Raw genomic sequence first — 25,128 nt, 5'->3', positions numbered from 1 at the left:
AAGGAGCATCTTTCCATGGAGAAAGCCAGAAGCCGCAGCCGACTTTTCCAATTGCAGATCCTCCTTTCCGTTCTCACGTTCTTTCTATCGGGGCTTTGCACAGGAGTGCGGTGCAACGCATCTTTCAAGAGTACCAAAATGGTCTCTTTCAAGCTTCAGGCAGATGCAAGCGACGACGAATGAATGGGGCTGGAAAGCCCACCAGCTGCCTGGTCCCTCTGGAAAATGTAACTCGCATCGCGGGTCGTTCCCAAAGGATAATCTTCCTGGTGGGCGGGCTCCGACCGCCGCTTCCCCGCCCTTTTTCTCCTGTGCGGGGCAGGTTAGGGTAGGTCTGCGAATTTTCTTCCACGTCTTCCAAAAAAAAAAGACAAATGAACTCGCGCGACTTTCTTAACCCCGCCCAGTTCCGACTAGGCAAGGAGAGTCGTGCCGGCGCCCTTTGTGAATGGAGGGGGCGGAGCCACGCCAAACCCAGTATAAAAAGAGCCGCGGGCGAGGCGCGCCCAGTTGCCAGCTGCTGAGGCTCGGTGCGTAGTGCCGAGGTCCGGAAGGTAGTCGGTGGGTGGGGGAGCTCGAAGCGCACCGCACCGCACATTCGCAGCCATGCGTGAGATCGTGCATATCCAAGCCGGCCAATGCGGGAACCAGATCGGAGCCAAGGTATCGTTTGGCCAGGGGGCGAACTTCCATTGTTGTCAGCTTGGGTTCTCCAATTTGATGGTCTCAAAAATAAGATGAATTATATAGCCCCGGTATAGCCCTCGTGAGCTGAAGCTAATGGAAGTGTTAGTCCAAGGCTTCTGGAGAGAAATAGGTCGGAGGTCGCCCTGTCAATTCTGGGTGTGGGAACCAGTAGTGCGATTTCTGTCCCTTTTTTCGGAAAAGAGGCCGGGTGGGAGGGGAGGCGGCGGTTGCCGCGCTTGTAATAAATTCTACCGAGTGCCACCTTTAATGCGGAGGAAGAGAGAAAAGAATTTACTCTGAAAAACAAGCTGGAGGGTTCTGCCATGCTCGCCTCCCTCCCTCCCTCCCTCCCTGCATCTTCTCAGTAGAAGTGGGTCTTCTTCCACGCCGGAAAAAGAAGCGACCCTTTTTATTAGTAAAATTCTTTTTCGGCCCCTAGTTCTAGTAACGAGGTGTCTTAGCTGGGAACCTGGTTCAGTTTTAATAACAGCCTTTGATTCATTTTCAGAGGATGAAACCTAGATAAGAGGGGGCCTGCCACAAAGGGTGTGGGGTTGATATTAGCAGATTCTCTCCTCCATAAAGGAAGCCAACAAGAAAAGTCAAACCAACCAAGTATATAGCCTTAATTTCTTGGTCGGGGCTAATGATGCATTGCCACAGCTGTACTGCTGCAAATACCTGTTGTAACAGCCCGTTTTAGTAAGGTTAGATCTCTGTTTAGACATGACCAAGCGAACCCCAGCGGGGAGAGGTGGGCATGGCTGCAGAATGCGGCTAAGGTGTGGCTGCAGCACATGCCGGTGCAACCTTGTTGGTGTTTCAAAGGAAGTGGCTAATAACACTCAAAAATCCCATTTCCAGTTCTGGGAGGTCATCAGCGATGAGCATGGCATTGACCCTACTGGCAGCTACCACGGAGACAGCGACCTGCAGCTGGAGAGGATCAATGTCTACTACAATGAAGCAGCTGGTAACCCCTTCAGTCTCTTGCTGTTTTTGAAATGTTTGGAGGTTTTTTTGTAAATGTCTTGTAAGGCAGTAGAAATCAAGCAAAACAAACCTACATGGGGTGGCTCCAGGGCAGAAAAGTCACCTTATCTGAATTGTGTACCTTGGTAAGAAAGAAACGCAGAATTTTGATTCTGCTTCTGATTGTATTGGGGGAAATGAGGATACTTTAAAACCACCCCACCACCACCACCACCTGCAGGTTAAAACTGAGGAAATAAAAAGAGTTATCTTGTCAGCTACGAAGGGAGAACCAAATCTATGTTGGGCATTGATGGGCAAAAAGTGCCTTTGACTTTCTGTTTTTAAAAGCTTTAATATCCTATTCCTTCCAACCCTTCAACATGTCTGTCAATCCTTCCTTGCTTGTCTCTACTTCTGTCTTAGATATTGGTGCAAAAGATGAGAATGGGCAGTCTGGATTAATACTCGTCCTCTAACGAGCGATAGGATTGCAGTTTTACTAGCAATCAAATGTTTATCCAATTGGGAAATGTTAGTCATAAAAGACAATTTTGGATTTCCATAACTGAAGGCAAATAAAAGAAGCTCACAGATAAAATTTTATGGGTCTACTCACCAGCCATGAATGACCTAGACATCCTCTTCCCCAGGAATAGATTCAGCTTTGCAGGCCAACAGGACACAGTGTCTGAAACTGTCACTTGGTAATCATTTTTTTAATTCTCCAGAGGCGAAGGATGCTGCTTCCCAGTTCTTTTTGATTTTTTTTTCTCCAAAGCAAATGGCAGTGTTGTTGTCGTGCTTAACCCAAGAACAAAACAGAACAATCCAGCTAGAGTTCACTTTTTTATTTGCTTGCACACAATAAACATAATCTTGCCAGACTGAATGTATGTTGTTCTCATTCTAATGGATATACCCATTAGGGAGATTTTAGGGAGTGGCTGTCTCACTCTCTGTCTTCTATCCAGCTCCAGGCTGTGCTGCCTCTTGTCTCTTCCCCCACCACCACCATTTTGGAATGTGCTCCCTCCTTCCTGGGAAATTGCTGCTTCACTGTAGTTCATCACATTACCTCCCACTCCTCAGGAACCATCCCTCATGTCTGCCATTGTGGGCTGGCTCAGGCAGCCCCTCCCTTCACCGTCTTTTTGTGCTTTTCGTCATTCCTCCACTTGTGTGGCTAGTGAAAACAACCAAGACAGGCAGTCGAGAATCCCTAGAAGGTTCTAATATTGCCGTGCCTCTCTCTGAAAATAAGAATAAACTCACTCCTTTATAAGTCATTGGCATGACATGAGAGATTTAGGGCCATATTTAATTTTCTCTGGCATAGTTAAGACTTAATTTTAAGCCTTACTTGTATATAGAGTGGTAAATCATTGTGGAATTTTGGTGAGGTTATGACAATCTTTTTTTAACAAGATTTCAGGATAGCCTCGAGGCAGCTAGTATATCATGCAGGTTCTATTTTATGTAGCTAAATTGTAATAAGCTCCTGGATATTTTAAAATTAAAAATTTGGCTTTAGGATAACCAAAATTCCAGACATCAGGAGATCAGATTGGGCAAAGTTTTTTTTTTTTTTTTTTTTGTGTGTTGCTCCCTTGTAGTCATTGTTAACTCCTGGCAATTGCCTGGACAAGTGCCTGCAGTTTTCTTGGCAAGATTTGAAAGTGGTTAGCCATTGCCTTCTTCCAAGCGTCGAGAAAGAGTAACTGGCCCAAGGTTACTCAGTTGGCCTTGTGCCTAAGACAGAACCAGTCTTCTAGTTTTTAGCCTATTTCTTAATCATTACACCAAACTGAGTTTCAAAGTTGACTTAGTGGTTTTAATAATAATAGCTATACCATGCGGATCCTGGAAATTATGTGGTCAACATAAGTTAGAGATTCTAAAAGATTCTTGGTAGCTTCATAAAAATATAGTTGTATGGAATGTTGCATTTCTGTAGGCATCCAGGGGAAAAAGGTGAATGTTATTATTTGATTGGATTATGGTCAGAGGCCACACAGCTAGTCCTTGACCTATGACCATAATTAAGCCCAAAATTTGTGTTCCTAAGTGAGACATTTGTTAAGTCAGCTTTGCCCCATCATATGACCTTTCTCGTCACAAGTGAATCGCTGCAGTTATCAGTCGCAAGGTTGTTAAGTGAATTTGGCTTCCTCATTGGCTTGGCTTGTCAGAAGGCCACAAAAGGAGATCACATGACCCCGGGACACTGCAACTGTTATAAATATGAGTCAGTTGCCAAGTGTCTGAATTTTGATCACGTGATCATGGGGATGCTGCAACGGTCTTAAGTGTGAAAAACGATCATACGTCCCTTTTTTTAATGCCATTGTAACTTTGAACGGTCACTAAGCAAACTGTGTGATGACCCAAGGCACAGCATAGAGGCAAAACAGTCAGCTGGCAGTTCAAACCGCCCTTTATTTGCTCCAATTTTCCCCAAATGCTCCCAGGTTTCTGGCAAGCCGCAGAACAAAGTAAGACACACACACACACACCTTCAGCAGTCTCTGGCTGCAAGTAGTTTCACAAGTCTTTAACTCTTGAGACAGGGAAAATGTGTGAATGGAACAAGCTGTCCTTCAGGTTTCGACTCACACACAGAAGAGTAATTCACTCAAGGCCCCGTAGATAACAAGGAAAGAAACCTACATCCAAAATCTAATTGAGTTTGTGGAAATACAAGCTTGCCTGAGCAGCTTCAGAAGAGAAGCCAAAATTCAACCCGAGGTCTTTGAACACCAAACCAAGTTTGTCAGCCAGTCCAATGGTCAGCATTTCAGGGTTTCCAAGCAGAAATCACAACCCAGAACAAGAGATCAGAGAGTTGTTTCCAAGATCAGCAATGGTACGCAAAAATTCAGCGTTTGTTCCCGACAAATGCCCCTCCCCACAGCGTCTCAGTCTTCAGGTATGCCTTGTGGAGAAGGGCGGGGAGCTCCTCTCCACAAGGTACACATGTAGTTGAGCCTGCCTGTGTTGTTCCCTCCTTCTCTCTCCTCTCCGTGCTCTAGGATCAGGAGGGGATGGCCCTTGCTCATCACCTGAGCTCTGTCATGTTCATCCTGTAGCAATGCTGAAAGGCCCTGGCCTGCCTCTGGCTGCTCTTCCTCAACATTCCTCTAAAACCACAGACACTCTTCCCTCGACCTCCATCAGCTCCAGTTCCAGCTCATTTTCCTCAGTAGATTCAGGCTCCAATGGGAGCATGACAAACTGTTGTTAAGGTGACCAACTTTTTTACAATGAAAAGGAGGACACAAATAAATTGAAGAAAAAAATATCGTAAATAAAAGAAACATTTTATTCATTGCAACAATAATACAGCAACTTGCATGTGCAAAGTTTGCCAGCCGGGTGTTTTGGCGCGCTCAGCAGCAATTCCTATTGGCCTTTGAAAGCCAATAGGGGGAGTAGCACAGCTCATGCAAAAGTTGGAAAAAAAAACATCAAAAAAAGGTGCTGGAACGCTGTTCTGAGCGTTCTATGAGGGGAAAAAAAAGCCCTGCAGATTAGTCTTCAAATATCGAAAAGGAGGACATGAAGGAGGACACTTTTTGAGGGAGGACAGAACTTACAAAAGGAAGACTGTCCTCCCTAAAGGAGGATGGTTGGTCACCTTAGACTTAAGTTGAGGACTACCTGTATTTCAGCAGGACAGCACATGGTTAGCATGAGAATTTTCCTTCACATCCTTTTTGTGATGTTGAGGTAATAGGGACAAAGAATGCTGTTTGACTTTCTGAAGTGCTGCAGCTGGTTAGCCAGTATGAACCTGTCATAACAAGACTGCCTGAACTAAGAAGAAGCAGCTTCCTTATGTATTGTAAGAGCCACCAGTTGGAGAAATTATGATAGAATTCATCCATTAAGCTAGGAGCTACCAGTCAAACCATATGAATAGATCTATCTGGATCAAATTTAAATAGGACCCAGTTATCTTGAGCACTGTATAAAGCAATACATTGTGTCTGGTACAGGCCATTAGACGTGGCATATGAGAACTTGGGACAAAAGAAGTGCTTTCATGTCAAGACGACAAACTCATAGGGAAAATTATAATCAAGAATGTTAACCTTTAGTGCCTTCTGCGTATCAGCAATTTCATGAAGGAGGATTTAATCACTATGTATTTCGGTTCTTGTATATGAAACTTGGATCTGGCGATTCTGTACTGCAAACTGTCGCACTTCTGCAAGCTTTTGAGATTTCACTATTGTGAGTAAGCAGCTCTTTTGAACCCACTTCCCCTTCTTTCCCAGCCAAGTAGGAGTTTTTTCCCCCTTCCCTTTTGCAGTAGAGGAGATGGTGGAGGTGAAAAGTTCTCCCATTTTAAGCACTTTGTAGATGCAGTTTTGTTTCTGCGCAGGTATACTGTAGATATCCATCTGAGACAAAGAGGCCATAATATGATGCAAGCTGGTGCAAGAAACTTAAGAGAATATTAATCATGGCTGATGTGTTTCAGACTATTTGTTGTTGTTTCAGAGTGAGATTTAAAAACTCTGTTCCACAAAGGATTACTTAATGCCCTTTAAAATGTTGAAGTTGCCAAGGGTACTGTAGTCAGGAGGTATTTTATAAGGCTATTAAGTAAGGCTAGCTTTTGTTCTTTCCATAGGAAATAAGTATGTTCCCCGCGCAATCCTCGTTGACCTGGAGCCGGGCACAATGGACTCAGTCAGGTCTGGACCTTTCGGCCAGATCTTTAGACCTGATAACTTTGTCTTTGGTAAGTAATACTCATTATGTTTTTCTATGATTGTATCTTAAACGGCTGCAGTATAATTCCTACTATTCAATTTGTTCTAAGTCAAAGGTAGGCACTATGTGTCCTTCGGTGTTGCAAAATTAAAATTTCAAGAAGTCCTCATCAGTGGCCCTAGCTGCTAGGAACTATAGATCAGCAACACCTGGAGGCTTATCCTTCCTCTACATCAGGCATGTTGAACTGCCGGCCCACAGGCCAGATGCGTCATGCCGAAACTGCGCCCACCCATTGCTGACAATGGAGAAAAAGTCGTGATACGTCACGGGTTTGATATGCCTGCTCTACATACATCTTATAGATTCAATGAAATATATAAAAATGTACGGTGTGTAAGAACCATTGATCAATTCAGCCTCTATATGACCATAACTGAAATGAGCATCACTGCCTAGATAACAAAAAGATGGTCTAACTACAGGCTGACCTAATTTATATGATCTCCCCATCTGCTATCTGATTGGAGAATCTCCCTGCTCCATCTCTGATCTTCAAATTATGGAATGGGGGAGGCCTCCAAAATTTTGTCTCTTGAACGAATATCCTCCAGTCTTTTCTCCTAGACTGAATGCAGTCATTTCTCATCTCTCCATGCTATAGATGTAGGGACAAATAATTTGACTGTTACTGGGCCAGATGACAAATTTAGCTTGGATTGAATTTGGTCCATAGATCAAGTATGAATATTATTTTAGCATTCCTGGCATGTAAATGGTTTTGTAAGCATCTCTTTTCTTTCTAATTATTCCTTTAGGCCAGAGTGGTGCTGGGAACAACTGGGCCAAAGGCCACTACACAGAGGGAGCTGAGCTAGTGGATTCGGTGCTGGATGTAGTAAGGAAGGAGTCTGAAAGCTGTGATTGCTTACAGGGCTTCCAGCTCACCCACTCGTTGGGTGGGGGCACTGGATCTGGCATGGGAACGCTTCTCATCAGCAAGATTAGGGAGGAATATCCTGATAGGATCATGAACACCTTCAGTGTAATGCCATCTCCAAAAGTGTCAGACACAGTGGTTGAGCCATACAATGCCACCCTCTCTGTCCACCAGTTGGTAGAGAACACGGATGAAACCTACTCTATTGACAATGAGGCTCTGTATGACATCTGCTTTCGCACATTGAAACTCACAACTCCAACCTACGGCGATCTCAATCACTTGGTATCTGCCACCATGAGCGGAGTGACCACCTGCCTCCGGTTCCCTGGCCAGCTGAACGCAGACCTTCGCAAGCTGGCAGTCAACATGGTGCCTTTCCCTCGCCTGCACTTCTTCATGCCTGGCTTTGCTCCCTTGACGAGTCGTGGCAGCCAACAATATCGTGCCCTGACAGTCCCGGAGCTGACTCAACAGATGTTTGATTCCAAAAATATGATGGCGGCCTGTGACCCCCGCCACGGCCGGTACCTGACGGTGGCAGCCATCTTCCGGGGCAGAATGTCCATGAAGGAGGTGGATGAGCAGATGCTGAACGTCCAGAACAAGAACAGCAGCTACTTTGTGGAATGGATCCCCAACAACGTGAAGACGGCCGTGTGTGACATTCCTCCCCGAGGCCTGAAGATGTCTGCCACCTTCATCGGCAACAGCACCGCAATCCAGGAGCTCTTCAAGAGAATCTCTGAGCAGTTCACAGCCATGTTCCGGCGGAAGGCTTTCTTGCACTGGTACACCGGCGAAGGCATGGATGAGATGGAGTTCACGGAAGCCGAGAGCAACATGAATGACCTGGTCTCTGAGTACCAGCAGTATCAAGATGCCACTGCAGATGAGCAAGGGGAATTTGAGGAGGAAGGAGAGGAGGATGAGGCTTAGAGGTTTTGAGTAGGGTTAGTCCCTAGTCCAAGTAAGAGCTGTTCAGCTGTATGAGTGCATGCTTTTCCAGTTATTCTTGGTGCTTTTCACTGTTGCCTCTGTCAGCATTTTTTGTGACCCTGCTCTATTACTTTAATATTTATAAACTGGCAAGATGATTTAATTAGGGAGATACAAGTCCTATTAAGATTGAGTACTATGAAGTTGAACTCTTCACAACAGTGCTGGTAGTAGGACCAGCTCTACACTATATATTAAAATCTGAAGAATAACTTGCTTCCACATTTATGCAACTATAGATTCTGCACCTCTAATTGGTATTTAATATAATTCTCAAAGGAGATTACTGCAGAGATTAAAGTTTTATTAAAGAGAGATGTTAATACTTTATCTAAACTAAGAAAGGGATTTACTGAGTGCTTTAAAAACAAAGCTTCTCTAGATTGGTATTTTTTAGATGTGTTGTAATTTGCAATTCCCAGATTCTCTTAGACAGCACAGATTTTCTTTCTTTCTTGGGAACAGTAGGAGCTACAAGTACCAGTACTTCTGGAGGGGGCTACATTGGAGAAGACTTGCATACCCCTCGTTATTGACCATTGCTCTTGATTCCACTGGAAAGGCAGTAATCAAGAAATGTAATAGTAATAATAGATTTCTCTACCAATTAGTATAAGCAGTCTACCCCTTGAAATATTTTTGCACATGCTAAAGAATATTCTACAGAATTGCAGAGGCAGTAGGTAAACTTATTTTGATTAATTTTCCCTCATCTTGTGCTCTCCCAAGAATGCACACCAGATAGAAGTATTTACAATTGCAATTAGAATTCTGTGTGTAACTTGTAACATTTTAATTGTAATTTAAACTGATCATTTCCAACTTTTGGGATTGGGCTGTTCAAAAGATGCAGATATTGCAACAACTGGATTTTAAAACTATTTTTTGTAATACAGGAAAGGATTGTTATCATTGGCTTGTAAAGTTAGGAGCTTATTCCCTCTCACTTTAAGAACTAAGATGGTATTTTTAATATTCCGAATCACTGTATGTTCAAAATCACGTCTACAGCCTTTTTCTTAAAAAAAAAAGGAAGAATAATCCTTAAGACTTGGGCACAATTGCAACTAGAATGCTAGTAGAGCAGGCATGAATTCAGACAGCTGGGATTGAGCATGTTTTCTGTGGCACTGTCTTATGTTGGCTTTCTTTTGTGCATCGTGTAAACTCTTCAAGAATGTCTGCAGTAAAATTCTGCATTGGCTTTTGTGTGGTGTTCAGTGTTAAGGACTCTGTATCAAGGCATGCATTTTGAATAATGATTTTTGTTTGTGCTTTTCTTCAAGGTGAATCTGGGCAATAAAGTATTTATTGAAACTTATGCGGCTCCCTTAACTTTACAAAGCTTTTGAGAAAATATTCTCACTTCTAGCAGTTTTTAATCCTTTTCCATGTCCCAGAATTATTGGCATATATCAGTTTTGCTACCATTTGGAGAAAATACATTCCTTTGTCACATTCTTTCCCTTAAGAATACAATTCACCGTTGCCAGTTTCAGCTGAAGTTTATCAATCTCTCAGGAACAGCAAATAAGTAGGTGCTTTACACAAGAAATTCTTCTACCATTTTCTTAAACTCTTCTGCAAACCGTAGGTGTAAATTATGTTTTCCTTCAGGCATAAAATGCAACCTGTAATGACAAAGGTTGAATAGGTTAAGTATGCCAAGGAACTGGTACCAGCTGACCTTAACTTGCTGTTTTCCAAATGATATCAAAATTAGAAATGGCAACCCATACAGCCAGTGGACATTTTGCTTTGTCATTCTAGGTGCTGGGGTTTTAGCATACCAAGTGAACACTGAATTGGTATTTCTTTAGGCCTCTGTAAGTACAGATACTGTAATAGAAGCTATTTGTTTTGTTGAAGGACCTAAATGAGATTATTGCTGATTTTTAATTCCTTCTAAAGGAAACACTGAATGAACAAATGTCACTTTCCCTTTGGTTATGCTGGCTGTGGGCATAATGGAGGTTGAAGTCTAAAGCATCCATAAGCAACAGATTGGAGATCAATAGGGGCCTGGTTTGGTTCTACAAAAGTTTTCCTTAGAAATATATCTTGTGTTCAGTGAAAGAAGGCTATAGCTTTGCCTTACCACTACCAAATACCACATTCTCCTTCTTAAGAAGCAATCTTTGAGTTTTCTTCCTGCAGTTACCTGTCTCAGACCATAAACTCCAACCTTTTGACTAAGTGGGCCTTAAAGGATTCACAATGAATGAGCTGGTCCTAACAATAAGTATGTTGCCTGAATGAAGGGGTGGTACTGGAGGAAACCCAGCTAACATTTCATTTTGCTGTTAATTCCAAACTTATTTTTATCATGCTCTTATTATTTTTATAAATAACTCAAAACAGTGAATATATCTAATACTCCTTCCTCCTCTTATTTTACCCACAACAATCACCATTAAGGTGAGTTGGGCTGAGAGAGAGTGACTGGCCCAGAGTCACCCAGTTGATTTTCTTTTTTCCATGCCTAAGGTGGGACTAGAACTCACAGACTCCTGGTATCTAGACTAGCACCTTAACCGTTAGACCAAACTGCCTCTCAATTTGCATTCTCAAGCCAAATAGAGATTTGTGCTTCAGGAAAACTTAAGTGCAAGTTAATGTGCAAATCTTAATTCCTTAGCAATCTTGGAAATATTTGTATATCTTTGCAGCACTCTTAAAATTTTTACAGCACCTGAAGTCAACTATAACAAAAGCAGGAAGACATGGGAGGGGGTTAATGTTTTACAAAATGATCATATATTCATTACAGCAGGTTCTCCTCTTATCCCACCATTAAAGTATGAGACTTACCGTGAACCTTTGATACGCTTGTGGATATATTCTGCATGAAAACGGGGTACCAATGGATCTTTCTCACCATGTATAATTAACGTTGGGCATTTAATATGAGTTAGCAGAAGCTGACAGATATCACCTGGGGAGGAACAAATTGAACTAAAACAAATATTTTTTTATTTAAAACAAGACAAAAATGTGAAAACAGAATGTATTTCCCCACTGCAAAACAGCTGAATAGCAAATGATAGCAGTTGGTGAAGAACAAGCTTTTGCATTGTTTTAATCACAGCTGTAACATTGGGGGAGGGGGTTCTCTCCAGATTCCCTCCCAATAATGAACACTCCAGTTAATTAAATGCAGATAGTTAAATGAGAGAGCCCGTTCAGTTTAATGCAATGGCATTTTATATCAATAGGGTAATCCCAATTGTTTTTCTTCTTTCTATCTTGCTATCTAGTTAAAACTTTGATAAAGCTAGGAGAATATACTGCAGTTGATACAGATGTGGCATTGCATCTTCTCCACATAATGACAAATCATGTTTATGGATTGTCCAAAGAAACCTGGTTGATTTTCATGGTGACTGAGAGCTGGGTTATTTTGCTTTTGGGGTGATTCAATGTAGCTCTTATTTTTTTTAAAAGTAACCTACATTCATATGGCAAAGTAACCAAACTCTATGACCAGCATAAATATAAATTGCAAAAAAAAAAAAAAAAAAAAAATTCCAAGTAAACTAACAGTGTATTGTGTATCTTGTTTCATTGTTTTTATATGAGAAGGGAAAATAAACAATGATTTATATATCATTAAATGTAATCTGCACAATTAAAAGTTATACTTGTAACATGGTTCAGAAAATTGCTGTATCTCATCTCCAAATATATCTAGAAAATTAAATCTCGATGCTCTTTCTTCGAACATGGAACAACAATGTTCATATACATGTCCTGATCTAAGCACAGGCACAAAAAGAAACACGTGAAATTTCATGCGTTTTTGAACAAGACAACTGCCATGACCATAAGGAAAAATCTGTTAGATAAATCTAAAGACTTCATCCAATCTTTGAAATCACAGATTAGCATTTTAGGCAGAACCAGCATTCCAAAGTGGTCTTGTTGGGCATATATGAAAATTGGAAATTATTATTTCTTAAATTTGTTTGCCACCCACCTTCAAAGTTACTCTATGAACCACCAAAACATTAAACAGGGTAGTAATTATGACTGCTGGGTACATTTCCCAGTCTAGATGGTAATATTATATCTTTCCCCTAATTTAACCTTTCTGTCCTTGGTGTGGTGAACAACAATTAAATGCAGAAAGCACTTAAGATGACCTTGATGGAAAAATCCAACCAGGTGGTAATTAGTTTTGAACAATTATTGCTTTTAAACTACTACTGGCAATGATTGACTTAGCTTGGAGAAGCAGAAATAGGTACAGTTACTATGTACCATATTTAGAATGGTACAAACATCTCATAGGCAGCAAAGCAACTTCTTGTTCTCTCCTACATTTCTATCAAAGGTTGTTGTGGGGTGGGGAGGGGGGGTGGAGAGTTATTTTAAGGTGTTTAAAAATGAAGTTTTTACCACAAACAAATAGCAAGTGATTGTAAACGGATACTACACAGAGAACTTTGAGATAAGAAAAGGTACAAGACAAGGATGTCCACTACTTCCATTGTTATTCTAACTTTGGAAGTTTTAAATAGAAATATTAGGCAAGATTCAGAAATTAAAGGACTAGAAATAAAAGGTGAAACTTATAAACGCAAGCATTTGCAGATGACTTGGTATTCATCCTAGAGGAACCTTTAGATATGATTCCTAAATTATTGGAAAAGATAGAACAGTATGGAGAGAGAGCAGGACTGAAAATAAACAGAAAAAACTAAAGTGATAGTTAAAAATCTCACAGATAAACAAAAAACCCCCAAATGACAGAAAAATAAAACTGAATCAAATAAAACGACCTGGAAAAATGGAAAAACTTGCAATTATCAATGTTAGGAAGAATCGCTACAGTGAAAATAAATATATTACCAAAAATATTGTTTTTATTCCAAATGATACCTATAAAACTAGAGAAATTTTTTTTGAAGACTTAAATTCACTAATTTTGAAATTTATTTGGCAAAGAAAGAAAGCTAGAATCAAACTGAAAATGTTACAAGAAGCTAAGAAAAATGGAGATTTTGGCTTGCCAGAGTGGGTTTTATATTATCAAGCATCTGTACTAACATGGGTAAAAGAATGGATAACTTTTAGAAATAAAAGGTGGTTATATTTGGAGGGACATGATTTACAACTTGGTTGGCACTTTCTTATGGTATGGGGAAAATAAAATTCATAAGTATTTTCAAAATCACTATATAAGAAACACATTATTACTAACATGGGAAAAAATAAAATGTAAAATATATTTGAAAATTCCAGGATGTTTTTCAACAATGGAAGCATTTCTACATCCAAACTTAGTTTAGAGAAAATATGGACATATAAAGATATTCTAAATTCTGAAGGGAATCTAAAATCTAAACAAGAGATGGAAAATCAGGGTATTGATCTATCGTAGTGGGCATATTTACAAATGCAAGTTAGATACGATAAAGATGTCAAACTGTATGGATTTTATAAAGAGCAGGCCTTGTTTGATCAGACATTATTAACCTGACGAGAAATTAATTAAGAAAATCTATAACTTTTTATTGAATTTGAAAATGGAAAATGAACAAGTTGAAGAAACAATGATAACATGGGCAAAGAATTTTGGATACAATATAGATTTAGAAAAATGACAAAACTTGTGGGCAAGAAATTATAAATTGACAATGTCAACTTCTTACAAAGAAATCTATATAAAATGTTTTATAGATGGCACTTGCAACCAGCAAGATTAGCAAAAATGTTTAAAAATATGTCAGATAGATGTTGGAAATGTAAACATAAGTCAGGTACTTATTATCATGTATGGTGGACATGTGTTAAAGCAAAGAGGTATTGGACAAAAATACATACTTGGCTAGAAAAGATGTTGGGAAAACGTGTAGATTTTAAACCTGAACTTTTTTTTATTAGGTATAATGCCAAAAAAGATTGATAAACAAATTATATACTTGATTCTACATGTGATAACAGCGGCAAGAATCATATTTGCACAACACTGGAAAAATGAAGAAATACTACCAGAGAAAGAAATAATTAAAAAAATACTAGAATGTGCAGAAATGGACAGACTTACTTTGAGGTTGAAAGCAAAAGAAGAAACAATACTTTCATCTTGGGACTTATTTTATCAATGGCCGGAGAAAAGAATAAAGGATTAGGAATTAAATTTGTAATAGTGAATGATAAACTCAGACAACTTGAATAAGTACTACTGAATTGTATGAAAAAATTAATAAAAACTTTATAAAAAAAATAAAAATGGAGTTTTCTTTCAAACCCACATACTTTTTAGGTAAACTGAACATTGCCTCAGGTTAAGAATGAGTTAGAATAATCACACCTGGGTTGTTCTTATGGATCAGCCTGGAATTAAGAAGCAGAAACCAGTTTGAGGCTTAGATCATGTGCTTTACAGAGTATAATTGACTCAATAAAGGAGGAGTGAAAGAAGAGCATTTCAGCCAGTGGTGGGATTCAGTCAGTATGCACCACTTCGACAGAACTGGTAGCTAATTTTTTGTTGCCCAGGCCCAGAATGGACTTCTGGAAGCTGCATCCACACAGAGAACCGGTTGTTCACATATTTGAATCCCACCACTGATTTCAGCTACTATTTGTTGGGCTCCAAAACACTTTTGTCCCATTCAGGAAACATTATACATTAGTAATTCTTGGTAAAAAAAAATTAAATTAATCTATAAGGGAAGTTAAGATGTCAGCCTAGGAGAAAGGCTGACTTCAGAGAACTGTTTACACAGTTACGTCCTTCTATGGAAGGCAACCATTGCTTGAAAGTTTATTCTTCATCAGTGAAAGGAAAAATCTCAACTGTGCTGTGTGAATTTACATGGAAGGTTTGCTTGAATAATTTACTTCATTAAAAGTTGGGTTTTCTTTGTTGGAACCCTGCCCCTCCCCCCCAAAAAAACCCTCCCCATCAGAATGAAGGAATTTTGAATGCAGGGATTTTCTTTTGGAGCTCCAGAACTGTATGGGTAGTTCTTGACTTACAACCACAACAGAGCCTTAGAATTTCAGTCCTAAGTCATTGCAATCATAAAGTGAGGCCCCATGTCACCAAACTTGATTTTGTGACTGTTTTTATGATGGCTGTAAAGCGAGTCGTGGTCATTAAGTGAATCATGTGGTCGTTAAGCAAATCCAACATATCTAATGGGTGGTTTTTGTCCTTGCAAATCATGGTCATATGACCACGGGATGCTGCAATCAGTCGTAAATGCAAACCAGTTGCCAAGTGCCTGAAATGCAACTATGGGGAGGTTGTGTAGCAATCGAGTGGTAATAAGTTGAGGACTACCTACAATGAATTTATAATCTTTCCATACAAAAGTCTATTTCTGGACGTTCTTACAAACTGTTGTAAAGTCAAGGACTACCTGTTCTCTGTACCTCAATAAATACTTCACCCTTTGGCACATCAAGTTCTCCACTCAGAGAAAATGAGAACACGGGCTGATTACAAGGTGATGCTTTACTGTTAAGGGCAGCTCCTGCAATCAAATGGCCTCCAGCTATGTTAAATTACAACATCCCAACTCAGCTACTTTGAGTCCACTCATGCTGATCGAGGATGATGGAATTCGTAATCTCAACACCTCTTGAAAACAGACATTTTTTTTATTCATTCCCAGTCTCTATGGTCATTTATGGATGCAAAAGGCTCGACTGAGCTCATTCAACTTCATCAGGCATAGCACTATGATCTTCTGAAAGCAACTATGTTGTAGACCCCCATCTCTCTTTCACATGCAACTTCATCAACAGAAAGACGACAAGAATGAAACGTTGCAGCAAAGCCAGGAGGAGAATGTATTGGGGATACGGAAAACACAAAATTATTACTTTTTAAATAAATGAGATAAAACAAAGTAGGCTGCAGTTTCAGGTTCTTACCATCTGATTTTTGCATGAACTGGGAGATTCCATCTACCCAAGCGGAACACATTTTGCTCAAATATTCATGCCCATACATTTCTTCCAATGGCTTTCTTACTTTTTCACTCCATTTAGAAACATCTCGGATAGCTGTATGTAATGATAAAATATAGTTTTCCTCTCAGTACCATCTCTGACTTTGTATGCAATTTTTAAAAGCCTGTCTGAGCATTTTGAACCCACAAGGCATTTTAAAAATGATTTAAGTTGCTGGAAAATAATTAGAGACTCTTTAAATGCATACGCTGTACTTCATATTTTGATATGTTGGCTGCAGAACCAAGATGTTTATATGTTTTTACATTATTCTTAAAAAGTAAATTCTGAGGAACTGAATCAACCAATGAATTATTTGAAGAGGTTAGATGCAAAGACTGAACACTTCCTTAGAGAATGTAATCAGCTTTTGGCCCATTTTCATATCCAGTGTCTTTAGCAGTTTCTGTAGCCTATTAAATATTCATTACCTTCAGATGCTTTAATCAACATTACAACTTTGTCTTACAAACCTGTTTCGGAAATCTTAGCTCCTATACTTTTTACCTAGAAAGTAGTATGTCCATTTAAGTGGCATTTGCTGAGGGTGTGGGGGCCTGGGGATGGGTAGAAAAGCAGAAAATGTATAATTATTGTGCTAATTGGATTATCTTCTTCTGCACCATTATCTGTTATTCAAAGATTATAGCTACTATAGCAACCTCTACAAGCAAAGTTGTAGTGGTTGTTTTTGTATGCCAATTGTTAGCCATGCCACTTAATTAAGTGAAAGTGTCTTGTTTGGTTTGCTGGGTTTGCAATTTAGTTAGGACTAGAATAAGGCTCAAACAAAAATTTCTCATTCGGTTAAATGCAGTTGAGAGGCAAAACAAACAAAAAAAGCAAAATAATTTATTTTTGACTGAAAATATAGTTATTTTTTTAAAAGATATCCTCGTAATATGCATTTATACCAAATATTTATCTATGACAGGGGTTCTCAACCTTGGCAACATTAAGACTTGTGGACTTCAACTCCCAGAATTCCTCAGCCAGCAAAGCTGGCTGAGGAATTCTGGGAGTTGAAGTCCACAAGTCTTAAAGTTGCCAAGGTTGAGAACCCCTGATCTATGACATGCATGTATATGTATGTAGGAGAATTCAGCAGTGCGCCACGTGCAAGTGCTTTGTTGTCAAAACATCTCAAATTGATTTAGAGATGAGGGCATAAGTCATTATTCTGAGATCCTCCCTCTCCAGGTACAGTGATAACCCCATGCTATGGATGACCTCTTCCAATGGATTCGTGTACATGTTAAACAAAATAAGGGAGAGAGTTGAACCCCAGGAACTGCATATTGGAGAGCCTGGAAGTTGGTTCAAGGTCACAAATGACATCTCATCTCACAGCAAATGTCTGTTTTATCAACATCGACAAACTCAAATGCCTCCCAACATCACTGCAAGGTATTACCCCATCCACTCTTCAGAATCCATCCAGTTGGCTTCCAACTGCAAAGAAATGTGAATTTTATCTGTCAAATGCCTTTCTAAAAGGTTGTAGCAGCCCTCTAGTGGTTCTTTCAGTTATTCTTCCTTGACACAGTCTTGGTCACCCTAAAAAAATTGCTGGATAGCATATTCAATGGATAGGTGCATAGAAGTTATGATGTAATGGAGCTTCCCTCTGAAAATCCATGGGATCCATCAAGTAATTAGGGTGAACCTCTATCACTAATCTTCCGTCTCTACAGAGATTGGTGGTGCCACTTAGCTCCATTGGTGATCAATCCACAACAACAGATTTCAGCATCCTCCACTTCTGAGCTGCTTTGGAACATAAACTAGATCCAATGTCTGGACCCCCCTGTGTGTATAGCTTATAATGACCATGGACAGGCCTGTGATTATCATAGCAACCCAAAAATCTCAAGCCACCTCACTCCATCAGGAATATTGAAATTATCAAGTACCGACAGACTGAGAGACTCAACCACCAATCCATCCTAATATATTTCTGTTGAAAATCATGATATCTACACAAGATTTTGGCATTTTTGTGTGATTACCACCAATGGTATAAATTATGGTATTCTTATAACAGTGCGAAATATTACAATTTGAATGCTATATGGATAAGTATGCACTAATATCATACTGATGCATCTAGCACTTAAATATTCTTTTTTACAGTATTCATATGCTTTAATATAAATTCTCATTATTATTAATTTAAATGTATTATAGCTGCCCAATTCCCGTGGAACCTGGGCAATGTACAAAATAGAAGATAATCCATAAAAACAGATAACACTTAAAACCGCACAGAAAGCCCAGACTAAAACAATTTAAAAATGACACAAATCAAACTAAACTAAAGAATACATAGTTCCTGAAAATACAATACTTTAAGCCCAGGCCTGGGACCAAAGCCAGATTTTAAGAGCTTTCTAGAACCCTAGGAGAGAGGGTTGAATGAATTTACCACTGTTTAAAAGAAAAAAAAAAGAAAAAGAAAAAAGAAAAGAAAGTTAGTTTGGTGTCCTGGTTAGAGGCACTGGGCTATAAACCAGGAGTTCCAGTCCTGCCTTAGACATAAAGCTAGCTGGGTAACCCTAGACCAGGGGTAGGCAATCTTGGTTCTTTTATGACTTGTGGACGTCAACTCCCAGAATTCCTGAGTCATAAAAGAGTCAAGGTTGCCTACCCCTGCCCTAGGCCGAATGCTTTCTGTCAGTTCTAGGAAGGCAACAAGCCACTTATATTGCCAAGATAACATGCAGAGACCTGTCCAGACTGTTGCTAGAAGTCAAGACCAACTTGAAGCCGTGCCCACATAACCAGACCCACACAATCCCTCCCATAAACATCCTCTTTCTTAAATTTGGTCTGATATTATAACACTCTGTGAGAATAATCTTGAGAAACAAGAGGAGGAGCCAGAGCAATAGTCAGGCAAGAGATATCTCAACCCACAGAAGGAACAGGGAGGAGAAAGTTCCTCAGAAGGGACCCTCCCTAGTTCTCTGGGAAGCAAAAGGAAGGGAGGGGAGAAGTGCTTTCAGACTTGCAAGATTCTGTTACTATAATCTTTCAATAACAGTAGTGTTACTACTCATGATTTGGTTTCCTATCTGGACTACCTCAAAGGGCTGACAGATACATACCATTGTAAATTTTCACATCCTCTTCTGTAACAAACACATTGGCTCCCCACACCACCATTTTGTGGATCAAATCTGGATGTTTTCCAGCTGCAATGAGTGCGGTTATTCCACCATCACTCCATCCCAACAAAGAGAACTTCTGAAACTTCAGTGCCTTGTTTAGCATAAGGAAACAGATTGGAAACAGTTCTTATTTTCACGGATGAGGGGCTTGGCCTAAAGTCGGCTGATTCTTTAAAAACAATACCTTCTCACTGATACAAAAGGAATTTAACATGGCTAAATTGTGGCTATGAAGCCCAGTAAGTTTATTGAATAGTGCTACTAAATCATATATTAATATATTATTCATATTAAATAACAATAATCACCACAATTAGCAGTTTTGTTTAGGTTTCAAGGACCACTGGGCATTCAAATAAGAAGCCTGAACTTATTTACCTGCATCAAGTCAACAGCATCTTTTGCATCTCTTTCAAAATAGTCTAGAGGATAATCTCGAACTGGGGGGATTGATTTTCCGTATCCTCGGGGGTCCCAGGCAACAATGGTAAAAATCTCCTTGTTCATATTCTTCAGCTGTGGTTCAAAATCAGTCTGACCGCTGCCTAAATCAACACACACACACAAAAACTGCAAGATCATCATAACCAAGAGAGAAACTTATTTTACACATATGAACATATGTAAAAGAAAAGAAAAAAAGAAAAGCATGATTAAATTAACTATCTTTATGAGTCTTGTTAAGAACAGAACAGAATAGGAATAGAAAACTTTGTCACTTTAAATAGACACTAATTAACGTACATTAAAATGAAATTTTGTTGCATTCAGCTCTCAAAGGATAACCACCTCCAATATGCACTACATAAACATGACAAAAGAAACTATTAAGAAAGGTAAGAGATCTTCCTCTTTTGCTGCACTAGGATCAATTTCATTTGTGAGTTATTTATTCCCCAACCATTGCAAAACCAACCATTTTTTTCTTGGCTTTCTCCTCACAAACTCACTACCACTGGCTAAGTGACTATGAATCATCACTCACTCTAAGTGGAAAACTAAGCAGTGTTCTATCTGATGCAGCTTGTATGACAGGAGGAAGAAAAATGCTTGTTTCTTGAGTTGGATTCCAGAAGAACAGTTGGAGGGATGTTTTCACTGTTTGCAATGTGCAATTTATGGATGTAGGGAGTGGTACTAGATGTTGGAAGATTTCATATAGCGTGCTAAGTTCAAACTAATCAAACTCTTTGGTAGACAAAGTAAAAAGGAGTTGTGGTTACTGAAGTCACTCAGAATTTTCTTATACAATGTCTTAAGTTTCCTCCGGTGTTGGAATTCTGTGATCTCCATCTAGTTCAGTAGAGTTCAGTACAGTTGCAATCAAGCAGAGTTTGAGAATCCTAGATTGAGAAAGGCTGATCCTGGATCAGACATAACTAACGAGTATTTCTACTGTATAGACAAAGAACACCCAGGCTGAGATTTAAGCAAGGCAGTCAAGGCAGTTAGAATTTTTTCCTTATCATTTTATTTACCCTCATTTAGGAAACAGTAATCAAAATTCCTTGGGAGATCTCTTGCTATCATCCAGAAGTAAACCAATACATTTTATCTCACTTTTGGTCTGTTTGGATAGTTAGTCTAGTTAAATAGATAGATGATTACTCTTGTCTAAAAGCAATTATTTTAGAGTCGTGCACTACCACAAAGATCTTCTGACAAATGTATTAATATGCTTTTTGCATATAATATGCTTTCCAAATAAGTAGCATAGTACAAGTGTTAGATCCACACCTAACATGCCAGGGAGTAGCAGGACAGCATGATTTCCATTTCCAGTCTGTTGGTAGTGTAGGTGGACGCCATTCACTTCTACTTTCGCTGAGGTTATGGCAGTGCTAGAAGAAATAGCTTCAATTGTTCAATATGTTCATATTCCACCTTTCTTCCCAATAGCAAATATAGCTCCCATTCCCTCTTCCCATTATTATCTGCACAATAAGGCACAGTATACAGTATGGCTCTTGTCCCTCTTAATAACAATCTAGTACAGGGGTTCTCAACCTTGGCAACTTTAAGACGTGTGGACTTCAACTCCCAGAATTCCTCAGCCAGCAAAACTGGCTGAGGAATTCTGAGAGTTGAAGTCCACACGTCTTAAAGTTGCCAAGGTTGAGAACCCCTGAACTAGTAGATTCAACTGAGATATAGTTTTGTGCCTCAGCTCTAGTCCACTTTCCAACTCAGATTTTTGCAACAAGGTATCTGTTAGGCACAAAGCCACTGAGTGACCTTGAGCCAGTCACTTTCTTTCAGCTCTAGGAAGAAGGCAATGGCAAACCATTTCTAAAAACCTTCCAAGGAAACTGAAAGGATTTGTCCAGGCAGTCTCCAAGAATCAAAAACAATTGAGTGGGAGAGGGGGAAAAATATGGCGAATGTGTTTTTCCAAAATTTCCAATCCGCAAATCCAACAGGAAGTTTTGAGTGGCAATTTCAACAATTTTTTGGGACATTAGGTTAGGAAAGGGTATTTTAATCACAATAACACATTGATTGATTGACTGATTATGTGCCATCAAATTGCAGTCAAGTTGAATCACAGAGACAGACTTTCTCTTGCGTGTTTTATCCCCAAACTGGCCCTTCAGGTCTTTTAACAGAGCACCCATTGCCACTGTAAATGAATCGTTGTAGCCATCTTGCTGCTTGTCAGTCTAGAGCAGGGGTAGGCAACCTCGGCTCTTTTATGACTCATGGACTTCAACTCCCAGAATTCCTGAGTCAGCTATGCTCAGCTATGCTGGCTCAGGAATTCTGGGAGTTGAAGTCCATGAGTCATAAAAGAGCCGAGGTTGCCTGCCCCTGGTCTAGAGTCTAGAAGACCTCCAAGATCCCTACCAGCTTTATTCTGATTGAACTGAATAGTTCAATCTAGAGTGTACCCACTGAAATGAATGGAACATGTGCAAATTAAAACACATCAATTGCAAAGATTATGACTGAGGTCTGAGTCCAGTCCTCCAGAAGGGCATAAAATGAAACTTCATTCATTTAATTTTTAGTAATAATGCTCAATGTTGATCTTCCCTCCTTTCCCTACAACATCCTAACCCTAATGGGTAAAACCTGCTGAAAGAACTTCAGAATATAATTTTATTTTGTGAGATTTACAAAGATCACTAATGTGATACAAAAGAATACTCCCCACTTATCTGGGATTACGCATGCACCCTACACACACACACACACACACACACATACACAGTGTACACACACACACACACACACACACACACTTGCCAAGCAGTTCATATTTTTAATATAAAAGTTCTGAGAGAAAAATCTTCATCCACATTTGATGTGGAAACACCTTTTGCACGATCAACTAACTTGGAGCTATGACTCCCACATGCCCTCAACAATAGTATTGCTGTTTTAAATACTTTTATTTATGGAAATTAAGCAATACTGAAAGAGTTTATTGTAGATTTCTCCTATCTGATGTCCCCTCAGCGTAATTTGTTGTTGAGAAGAGTGAGGCCTGTAGGAAGGGATCCAGGTTGGGAGGGGTGATGGCATATCTAACAGGAAGGGGTAGCCTCATTTCACAAAAGGTTCCTTAGTCGAGGGAAGAGGTGAAAAGCAGGGGAAAGAGAGTAATTGTGCCTTCATAACACTAGAATTGCTTTGGCAAGATTTTATGGTTGTTATTCTGCCCTACAGGCAAGAAAGTTCATTCTAGAGCAGTGATTCTCAACCTTTTTAATGCCGCGACCCCCAACCGGTCGTAAGTCGAAGACTACTCAACTGGTGCAGCACCGTTTGCAGAATGGGATTTTTGGCGGGCTACCAGCTTTATTCTGATTGAACTGAATAGTTCAATTTAGAGTGTACCCACTGAAATGAATGGAATATGTGCAAATTAAAACACAGAGACAGCCTGGACAATTCCTATTGGCTTTTGAAAGCCAATAGAATTAGACTCTATTCAAGAGAGTCTATTCTATTGGCTTTCAAAAGCCAATAGAATAAAAGGGAGTAGCACAGCTAAGGAAAAGGGAGAAAAAATGGCGAACTGCGTTGTTTGGCGACCCCCGTGAAATGGTCGTTCGACCCCAAATGGGGCCCCAACCCACAGGTTGAGAACCACTGTTCTAGAGCTCTAAGTGTAATTATGTCTGAGTTTGTAACTCAAAATCCTGTCTGTTCTATGGGAGTAGAGAACTATTCTCCCGTTCAATTCATTGTTGACTGAATTTTAGAAGGAAGGGCAAGATTGCCTCCCTCATACAAAAGGAATCAGATTTCCAGGTGCAGTGAAGAGTTTAAATTACATGTCCACAAATTCCATCTGAGCACAGCACACTTAAGCAGGTACAAAAAAGATCTAACAGCAGCTTTTGTGCAATAGGTTGAACAGATTGGGTGTGGGTGGTTGTAGTGGGTTGTATGAAATGAAATAATTTTCTTAGCTTGATATATTCAATGGATTAATACTGTACACAGGTTAAGAATGTTGTGGGAACTGGTTGTGCCTTATAGAGGTCTCCTTGCACTGGAGGAAGACATGGAAGAGGTAACTTTTGTGATTTACCCTTTCCCCTACAATTCCTATATGCAAGTGTACATAGCAGATCTGACCTGCAATATGAGACAAACTAATTTGTGTATGGCTACACCATGGACTAAAAGTCACCTACCTTTTCATTAGAATTTTGCAAATACAATACTATATAAGACATTTCTGAAAAAGCAGCCTGGTTTAATCTGGTGTGGGAAGTACCAAAAATGTGGTAAATGAAGGCCTATTTTAATTACAAACAATTTTGCAGCCTACTTGCAAAGAAATCTTTATAGAATTTGCTTCCGAGTAATTATGCACAGGTTCATAGACCAGAGTATTTCTTTAAAAACTATTTCAGCTTTATTAGTGTAATAAATAGGTCAAAGGTAAGCTGGAAGGCTGTCATTTCTCAAAATTTTATTAACTCGTTCAGAATTTTATTCTCCCAGACAACCGTCTGCATAAAATATAGGGAGAAGAGATATATGCAATTGTTCTTCTCCCCCCACTCTTTCACCAAACATTCCTGCAGCCTTTGCGGGTGCTTTTCCCACTTACCAATATACCATTTCGCTCTTAAAAGGCGAGTTTTGCTCTCCTTTAAAGGAAAGGGTCTTTAGAGTATTAAGGTTTTTACATAATTTGATCTAAAATCTGATTCATATTATCAGCCTTCGCTCCAGTCAAGAAAAGCCTGCGCGGGATCTAAACAGTTAAGTCCTAAACAGCATACACAGTATAAAAAATTAACACGCATACGCCTCATAGCGAGACTGCCAAGTGCTTCAGTTGGACACAAACCCTCGTTAGCCTTGCAATTAAGCCCTGCGTTCCCCTCGGTTCCTTAACTTCGCCTCTGCAACCCGCTTCACCGACGCTTCCCCCGGGTATTAGCCATTTACTTTTCTCTGCCATCAATCACACGTGCGCACTGCGGTTTCGGCGCCCTCGCTTGCGGTCTAAAGCTTGCAGATGTTTGCTCGTGTCTCTGTCCCGTCCCGCGGGCATTTGTACCTATAGGATCTCGGGACCGCTGCCAGTGTTGCAGAGCGGGAGAGTTGTGAGAAGAGATGCTGCAGCCGCCAAAGCGCTGCGCCTGCAGGTCGAGCCATTTTCCTTCCTTCCCCACGGTCTGTCTTGCGGCTCCGCCTTCGTCCCTC

General features: G+C 39.9%; 2 protein-coding genes and 1 long non-coding RNA gene across 6 annotated transcripts in view; 2 read left to right on the top strand and 1 right to left on the bottom strand.

The window, feature by feature from the left end:
- Positions 1 to 495: 495 nt before the first annotated feature.
- On the top strand, positions 496 to 9,641 carry TUBB2A (tubulin beta 2A class IIa). Its single transcript, XM_039342540.1, has 4 exons — positions 496 to 663; positions 1,552 to 1,660; positions 6,299 to 6,409; positions 7,200 to 9,641. The coding sequence occupies exons 1-4, from the start codon at positions 607 to 609 to the stop codon at positions 8,258 to 8,260; spliced, it is 1,338 nt and encodes a 445-aa protein (XP_039198474.1). The 5' UTR covers positions 496 to 606; the 3' UTR covers positions 8,261 to 9,641.
- Positions 8,763 to 25,128, bottom strand: BPHL (biphenyl hydrolase like). The gene is made up of 7 exons (XM_039342552.1): positions 24,983 to 25,128; positions 21,196 to 21,299; positions 19,837 to 20,003; positions 19,396 to 19,549; positions 16,211 to 16,342; positions 11,132 to 11,255; positions 8,763 to 9,951 (listed from the first exon to the last, which is right to left on the bottom strand). Exons 1-7 carry the CDS (start codon positions 25,078 to 25,080, stop codon positions 9,864 to 9,866), a joined length of 867 nt encoding a protein of 288 aa, XP_039198486.1. The 5' UTR covers positions 25,081 to 25,128; the 3' UTR covers positions 8,763 to 9,863.
- The window catches only part of LOC120307646, a 39,104-nt gene continuing 38,903 nt past the window's right edge, over positions 24,928 to 25,128 (top strand). For all 4 annotated transcript variants that reach the window (XR_005556595.1, XR_005556597.1, XR_005556593.1 and 1 more), the window contains exon 1: positions 24,928 to 25,070. This is a non-coding gene — a long non-coding RNA (uncharacterized LOC120307646). The remainder of the gene's footprint in view (positions 25,071 to 25,128) is intronic.

Source organism: Crotalus tigris, unplaced genomic scaffold (genome assembly GCF_016545835.1).
Source record: "Crotalus tigris isolate CLP2741 ecotype Arizona unplaced genomic scaffold, ASM1654583v1 scf7180000017551.9496454, whole genome shotgun sequence".
NCBI classification, from domain to species: Eukaryota; Metazoa; Chordata; class Lepidosauria; order Squamata; family Viperidae; genus Crotalus; species Crotalus tigris.
Note: the sequence above shows the minus strand (reverse complement) of the source record. Positions and strands in the feature narration are given on the sequence as shown.

What these genes read in the sequence shown, in the direction of transcription:
- TUBB2A (XM_039342540.1), top strand. Translation starts at nt 607, where the DNA reads ATGCGTGAGATCGTGCATATCCAAGCCGGCCAATGCGGGAACCAGATC. An exon ending in GGAACCAGATCGGAGCCAAG is followed by an intron (nt 664 to 1,551) that starts GTATCGTTTGGC and finishes TCCCATTTCCAG; the next exon opens with TTCTGGGAGGTCATCAGCGA. An exon ending in ACCTGATAACTTTGTCTTTG is followed by an intron (nt 6,410 to 7,199) that starts GTAAGTAATACT and finishes TTATTCCTTTAG; the next exon opens with GCCAGAGTGGTGCTGGGAAC.
- BPHL (XM_039342552.1), bottom strand. Translation starts at nt 25,080, where the DNA reads ATGGCTCGACCTGCAGGCGCAGCGCTTTGGCGGCTGCAGCATCTCTTC. An exon ending in ATGCTGTTGACTTGATGCAG is followed by an intron (nt 19,550 to 19,836) that starts GTAAATAAGTTC and finishes ATGCTAAACAAG; the next exon opens with GCACTGAAGTTTCAGAAGTT. An exon ending in GGATGTGAAAATTTACAATG is followed by an intron (nt 16,343 to 19,395) that starts GTATGTATCTGT and finishes CATTACATACAG; the next exon opens with CTATCCGAGATGTTTCTAAA.